General features: G+C 37.4%; 1 protein-coding gene across 1 annotated transcript; it reads right to left on the bottom strand.

The window, feature by feature from the left end:
• Positions 1-4,547: 4,547 nt before the first annotated feature.
• Positions 4,548-7,773, bottom strand: LOC131324762 (uncharacterized). The gene is made up of 5 exons (XM_058356868.1): positions 7,593-7,773; positions 7,386-7,498; positions 6,761-6,843; positions 6,040-6,086; positions 4,548-5,685 (listed from the first exon to the last, which is right to left on the bottom strand). The coding sequence occupies exons 1-5, from the start codon at positions 7,602-7,604 to the stop codon at positions 5,680-5,682; spliced, it is 261 nt and encodes an 86-aa protein (XP_058212851.1). The 5' UTR covers positions 7,605-7,773; the 3' UTR covers positions 4,548-5,679.
• Between the last annotated feature and the right edge of the window lie 248 nt (positions 7,774-8,021).

Below are 8,021 nucleotides of genomic sequence, written 5' to 3'. Positions count from 1 at the left end.
ACCAGATCCCAACTATATATATATATATATATATATACACACTAGTGAATGTCCGTGCCTGAAGGCACGGCTCAAACGATTAGTGCAAACAAATAAATAATGGACTCGCGTGTAATATATGAACCCCTGCCCAACGAAACTAACTATGCAGAAAATAATAACTCAAGCATATTCATTGACTTGTTCAATTTGAATCAGCAAATAAAGACGGTCATGGATCATGCTAAAGCCAATTCTAAACCTTATCATCGAGCATGGCAATAAAAAGGTAAAAACCATATCCTCAAGCGTGACAACTCCACAGACCACTGGAACAACACCCCGTCTTGCTTCCATAGATGCCAGTTGTCCTATTCTCATTCGCATCCCTAATTTATAAAATACAGTTCCAAAAAGTGATAAGAGATGATCCATTTAGTTTATAACCCAACTAAAAAATCCATCTACGTAAGAATGAAATTCAAAACCAATACGGTAATTCCTCATGAAAAGTAGATAGCATCCAAAAAAAAAACAAGAATCAGACCTATCATTCCTGTAACTTGCATATAGAAAATAATAAAAAAATATCTTCCAAAGTATGTCCATACAGCATTACACAGAGAAGATAGAAAATACATTAGGCATAGTATATCAACCAAATGACCATAGAGAAATCTACACAAAATATTAAACATAAGTAAAACTGTGGTAATACCCAAACTTGGAAATGCATATTTCCTGATAAATTCGCATTACCAAGTATGTGTGCTATGTGAATATCCAACGATATATGTTGAACACTGATCTCATACCCCTGAACGGAGTGTCGGACATAGGTACTTGGATATTAGAAGGATACATCCAACATTGCAATCAGCAAATCAACAATTAACACCAACATCAAATCTAAATGGAAATGTTTGTTAAAACCTACGACTTGGATACTACTATTCACACTTCAAAAACTATAACATAATTCCCCTATCTAAACAAAAACCAAATACGTAACATTCATCTAACCATTCTAGACTAACAAAGAAAGTAAAGTTGGAGATATTAAGATGGAGTGACGGACAACACCGTAGCTTTAAAATATTTCCATTGAGTCTCCTATGGACCTTTAAAATATTTCCATTGAGTCTCCTATTAACCTATGGTCTACCCAATCAAATGTAATGGGATTGCATGACGTACAAATCATAAGGATGTGATATTAACAACACTTTAAAGCTATCATACAAAATGATCAAATGTCTTTGTTACTAACCCGTCCCAGTATTAGTCTCACCATATCAATCTTGGCCCTATAACACCTTCTTTCTCTTACTACCCCGTCCCGGTATTAGTCTCGTACTAATTCCCATTAACCCCTCCGGTATCAATCTTGACCCTATAACTTCTCATTGACCTTTTATATATATGTGATATGAAAATCTCCTTTCAATTTTGCATGCACCTCTCCCTTCAAATATCTTATCTTAACTACATATAAAAGAAAATAGGCCAAAAGAAAACACAATATTGAAGAGTTAATTCACTCTAATTTCCTTATGATCTCAACAAGTAAATCATAGTAATTAGACAAATAGCCACCAATAACCCTCAAGAACAGAAAGCACGACATTGATAAATTCCTTGTATTTCCTTGTAATTGTAGCAAGCAAGCAAATATACCAATCAAACAAACATCAAAACCTAACCATTAAGCACATGGAATATAGGAGCAGAAATTGCTTAACACCAGAGGATTCCACGAAGAGATCTAGATTAACTCTACAATTGGCACCAACATGGACCATTGGTAAGAAAGTGCACCTCAAGAAAACTGAAGGAACTCACCTGAAGATGACTCAGATGAGTTTCCAGCTGATAAAACATCATTAGCACAAAAAAAGGTGAATCTCGTGTTGTTATTTCCATTCCAGCTAGATATTAACCACTCACTAAGCAAAATTAAAGACCAATATTGTGATCAACTACAATCAAGTTGTGTAAAAGGGGAGCTAGGGTTTCAAGATCCATACCTTTCTTGTGAGGGATGAGACATCGCACGATAAAAGAAGGATGGAAACTTAATCTAATTTTGCCGGAATCTCAACGGTCAACCTTAATTTGTGGTCGAGGCCGAATCCTACCAGATGTCGCCGAAAACTCAAAAAAGGTAAATTCTGTAAAAAAAATTAACAGTCAGAAGCCAAAAGAAAAAACAGGAAAACAAGAACAAAATGGAATATCCACAACAAACTTAGATGAGTCCATGAAAGAGAGATATCACAAAATTAACTCCTTTTTTATTGGTAACATTACAAAAAAAAAAAAAATTGCCATAGACCACCATTGCTGCTCCAAATTCCAATAATGCAACGGGTTACTTCTCTATAGTGCATTCATAATCTTATCTAACCAAAGGTTCTATAATAAACCAATTAGTAAAAACCGTGATACTGACTACTAAGCAATCCAAATGAACCAGTCATTTGGCTAAATAAAGGGAACTTCTCTGTCTATATGCGTGGGTTGGGCTTTTACCTTCTGAAAAAGAAACAGATGCTTCAAGGAATTGAAAGTTGCAAATTGCCATTGTCCGTGGTGGTGCCGCATATCGCCATTTGGAGTCCTTAATGGCAATGTTGACTCAATGCTTGAGCAAGGAGTAAGGTCGAGCGAATATTTGCAACACTTATAAGAACAGTATCCTTTAACAAAAAAACAAAAGTTACAATGTGGCTAATAAATATTTGCAATATGTGATATGCTCCTAATTCAATATCCAACGACATAGCAATAATTAATAAATAGCCCCTCATGACCAGTTCTTTTCTCTAGATTTTGAAGAAAAATAGGAAAATTATGTCTTCTTCATAACACCACTTGAAAGAAAATTGACCATTTTTTGGATGATTGGACTTGCATCATAATATCCAGTACTTTGGTATGAAAAAACAAAGCAGACAGGATTAAAAAAACACAAACAGTGCAGCCACATTAAACACACTCGATGTTAGGTTGAAAAGGAACCCAATCACATTAGTTTTCACATTAGTTATTCAACCCCATGAAGCCCACGAATGAGAACCATGACTCAGAATAGACATCAACAAAAGTTATACGTTGGCTGCCACTAACCTATTGTTGTAATATTATTTTCACCCTCAAATCACTCAACCAACTAAAACCAAACTAAATAAGATTCCAACAGTGATAGAAAATTCAATTGCCCCCCTCAAATCACTCAACCAACTAAAACCAAACTAAATACAATTCCAACAGTGATAGAAAATCCAATTGCCTAATCTAATAGAGCTAATGGACTTCAATAGAGCTACACTCACTACCATACCACTCATTCCCAATTTTGGTCCTAAACCGTACCAATCATGGTTTCCCTAACACCCAAAATCTCAACTCACAATACCAACAATTGAATAACACGGGGGAAGGGAGCATGAAAGAGGATATGTCTCAACCTTAACAATTGTGCAAAGGCCTTCTGATTAAGTACAGTATAGACTAATCTGTTATTGTTCACCCCCTTTCTTTTCTTTCTTGATACCAACCCAAGCCGAAGTCAAATGAATTATTTCACTCTATTCCTCTTTAATAATATGGTTTCTGGGTTAGGGTTCAAAAACTCTTTGATGTCTTGCAGTCTCTTCCTCTTATTATATGTCATTTACTTGCCCCTAAGCATCTAACGCTTTCGTTCTAAAACTACATGTCAAATAGCAAGTCCTAAGGTTGCCCTTCGTTTCCTTTGAAAACCCATTACTTTGCAGCCACTGTTCTTTCAAACAGGATAAAATGCAAATCCGAAACAAATTCCAAATCCAAGATAAAAAAATAGCGGTTTAGTCATTTACCTTTGATCAATTGAACTCGACAATAATGCATCTGTAGATTTGCTTTTTCCGGTTTAGGGAGATTTTGGCTTACATGAATACATGGTGGTAGATGAGGCAGGGTGAGATGGAAGGTACACAGAGAGAGAGAAAGAGTGCCCTGAGATCGTGCCGGTCGGTGGTGCTAGGAGAGCGATCGAAGAGAGAGAAAGAGTCGAGAGAGGGAGAGGAGGTCTGAAGGAGAAGGGGAGCGTGAGCCTTGAGGTATGGGAATAATGGTACAACTAGGTTTCCACAAAGTGCATTATCAAATTTTGGAAATCAATTTAAGTAAAATTTTACCAAAATTCCATTTATGATAATCCTTGGATGGATAAGTATTTACAAAAATGCCGTTGTGGAATGAAGGGTAGAGATTTATGTAGGCATGAGGATAAATCTAGAGCGTTGGTTATCTTTTAAATTCAAACACAGCTCTATTTTATTATATACTAGTGCATGCCCGTGCCTTTAGGCACGAGTCGAACGATCGACACACGCAAATAAGTACTGAACTCACGTACAATATATCATCCACTACCCAACGAATTCAACTACAAAAAACAATAACCCAAACATATTTGAGTGACCTTAGTTATGTGTGAACAAACTAATCATGCCCAAAGGCACATACCAACGTAATTTTATCACCACAAAGAACAAACCAATTACTCGTGCCGACAGCCCTACCTACAAATTTAGAGTGTATTTACTATTTAAGATAGGAATGTATTACAATCAAATTGGATTTCTACATGAATTCATATTGTGCATTCACTCACTTTCTCTTCCATTTTGAATGAAGCCAACCACCAAAGCAATACAACACACAACACATGACCATAAGAGGAAATGACCAAAACAAAAATATAAATGACAGGAAGATCTTGCATTCCTTGATCAGATTGCTATGAAGCTGGTTTTCTTTGATCAGATTCACTACTTTCAGCCCCCTATTTCCACTTGAGTCGATCCATGTCCCTAGATGTATCCAAGTCTTGGGGCTAACCCCTCGAAGTTCAACCTCCATGCTCGCGCAGTCATGCAACCGTCATCTCTACGTACTCCACCAAAACAAGCAATTAATTTTGAAGTAGTCAATTTCATGTTAAACCGCATTATGCAAGAAAATTGTAAGTCACTCAATGGCAAGTATATCGATCAAAGACACCAAGTTTGAGAACATAACAGGCTAATGGCTTAACTGACAGTTATTCCTAAACAAACCTTAAAGAAGTAAATAAACCTAAGACCATCATTTCCATCAATATCTCAGTCCCTGGACAATACAACCAATATACAAATCGTTCATAAAGACGACAAACAATTGAAACTCAAATTTAGTGTGCAAACAAAACCTCAATCAGAGAAGCGCCACCCAATGAAACATACTTCGAAGTCCAAATTATTAATTTTTCAGGAAAGTGTCCAAAATGTTATGCTAGCATCATATCATCTACAAAAAGGTGTCATTTTCAGTTTTCACTAAATGCAGAAATAATCGTAACAACCGGCGTAATGTTATCGACGCGATATTGTGGACATTTTTTTGTCAAAAAGAAAGAATGTTGGGTCTGAAGGAAGTTTTAGAAACAAACCATCCATGGTTTGTTTCAGTGAAGATCATGAAGCACAAATTTTTTTACCTCTTTTTTATCAGTGACCACAAATAGATATAGACGTACGTAGATTCATTCCTACAAACTATAGTCACATAGGATCAGAAATGAACTGTAAGATAAACAAACCTGAATTACGTAGGAAAATAATTTCAAAGAAATTACCTCAAGTAATTTCACATCACAGCTCAGTCATAGCTTCATTCCTGGAAAGAAAAAATAAAAAAGGTTTGAGAGGCAGTGAGATGTTTGAGTTTTAAATTCGTGTGCATTATCCAGTGTTGTAAAACTCCCTACTCGATCGGTCAGGCACCTTGGAGCAAGAACTCGGCATTAGTCGGCGAGTAATGCCCACCGAGTAAGGGATTAGTCCCCTTGGCCAGACACCTTGGAATGAGTACTCGGCGAGGAATACCGAGTTTTAGAACACTTGGTATTATCTTAAGCGATACTTCATTGAATGCAATACTTTCATTGAAATTTATCTCAAGTGCATTATCATAGAGTTCAAAGATAACCATATCATGGAACACATTAACTGAAAAGAGCATAACCATAACCTCTGCGTGCTGCTGAAAGTGGGCGCGTCGCACTGCTCCAAGCATTTCTTCCCAATTACACATATAGACCTCACGAAAAAAAAAATTTGATCATACAGAACTCACTCAAATTTTTTACCCATGGTTTTAAAGTCATAGAAGCAAGCACCCATGGTATTTATGCCAGACCACAACACAAACTAATTAACTAATTCAATCACAAAATCAAAAACCCACCGCCCAATCTTTGGGCCGTGAGTAGCCTCAAGTTTATGCCTTCACAGATGGAGGCAGAGGACTCTCAACCATACTGTCAGAAAGTGACGTGCATCTCATTTGATGCAATCCCTCACCTACGGGAAGTCTCCCATTGCACAATGCAGCTGAAAATATAGAATACAATGACAATATTTGTGATTTTCTATTCTTGATTAATGAAGTTTGACATGATTTACACAGGCCATGCCTAAACTAAGTGCATGCTTGCTCAAGTGTGTTGCCAGCTTTCGCGTAGTGATGGTTTTGACATGTAATTTTAGGCTTCAATTCATTTGGTCACACACTCACCTAAAATTGTTTTCTATTTAAATAAAAATTGAAAACCAATTGCACAGCGATCAAAAGGCTCATGTGTGCAATTTTTTGTTCGTCTTCCAAATCAAAATTTTTGGAAAAGCAGTAGCCCCAAACAGCGTAGCATTAGAAACTCAAGCGAAAACCAAGGATATCAAAGATATAGGACTTACCGTCACTGCTATTTTCATCCACGATACTACATTTCTCACGGGAATTTCATCAAACACTTCGTACGCATACCTTAGCTCACTACATAAACATGAGTTTGGTTACACTCACAATGGGAAGGAATGAAAAAGAGGACATGAAAAACGCACTGGAACAGAAAATTGGAAAGTAAAGCATTCGATTAAAGCAAGCAACTGAATTAGTCAATGAATTCAATAGCCTCCTATAATCAGAATTCAGTGAAACTACCGCCAAACTAACGTCCACCGGAAAAAGAAAAAAAAAACCTTATCTTTTCCTTTCATTTCCCCAATTCCCTCAAAACCCTAACATCAAGAAATAAGCAAGGGTTACACCAACTGCAGCGCAAAAACCCTAACATCAAGACAGTCAAAAATACTGCTTCTGGAAGAACCAGAATCTAGTGAAACTACTACCAAACTAACAAACATCGGAAAAAATTCAAACTTTATATTTTTATTTATTTATTAAGGAATTCAACATGAAATCGGGTTTACAACAACTGCAGCGAAAAAACCCTAAATTCGGACGATGGAGCGAACAACCGGGCTGAAACAGAAGCAAAAAAAAAACGAAGGGTAGAGATCAGAGCGGAGAATTACCGGCATTGCCTCAGCCGACCATGAGGACAAGGGAGGAGGTGGGGATGTACTTGCGAAAGAAGGGGCAGAGGGCGGAGTAATGCTGGTATCGGACGATGGACGGTGGTGGATGGCTGATAGGAATGATCAGACACAGATAGATCATCAAAATAAAATCGGATATCCAAAAAAAATAGTGTGTATGAGAGAGAGAGAGAGAGAACTGACCTCCAAAATCATTTAAATTCGAAACCCATACGCAAGAGGAGGTCAAATCCGAAACCCAATCGCCGATCAAGGCGTTGATGACCTCCAAAATCACTTTCGTGTTGGAGTTTGAGACATTGAGTTTCGGATCATTATCGGCCATCAGTCCCGATAGGGTTGAGTGCGAGGATCGTCGGCGGGCCCCTTGAAATTGGCTGAACCCACATCAGCAAAACTTCTTTTTTTTTTGGAATCAGGCTATTGATTTGGGGTTTCATGTGTGGAGAAGATTGCATAGAAGAGGATTTGTGGGTTTTCAGTTTGAGAGACGAAGGATTTGTGGATTGTGTGTGTGTGAGAGAGACAGAGAAAGAGGGAGGGGGTCCGATGTACTCCGGAGAAAGAGAATATACGGAGTGGAGTAATACAGTAAGTAATTGGAAAACGTGA

This window comes from Rhododendron vialii, chromosome 4a (assembly GCF_030253575.1).
Source record: "Rhododendron vialii isolate Sample 1 chromosome 4a, ASM3025357v1".
Classification (NCBI taxonomy): domain Eukaryota; kingdom Viridiplantae; phylum Streptophyta; class Magnoliopsida; order Ericales; family Ericaceae; genus Rhododendron; species Rhododendron vialii.
The sequence above is the reverse complement of the archived record's forward strand: the minus strand, read 5'-3'. Positions and strand labels throughout refer to the sequence as shown.

Coding starts and splice junctions, on each gene's coding strand:
- LOC131324762 (XM_058356868.1), bottom strand. Junction 6,844..7,385: donor GGTCGGCTGAGGCAATGCCG/GTAATTCTCCGC, acceptor ATGTTTATGTAG/TGAGCTAAGGTATGCGTACG. Junction 6,087..6,760: donor GAAAATAGCAGTGACGGTAA/GTCCTATATCTT, acceptor GTAATTGGGAAG/AAATGCTTGGAGCAGTGCGA.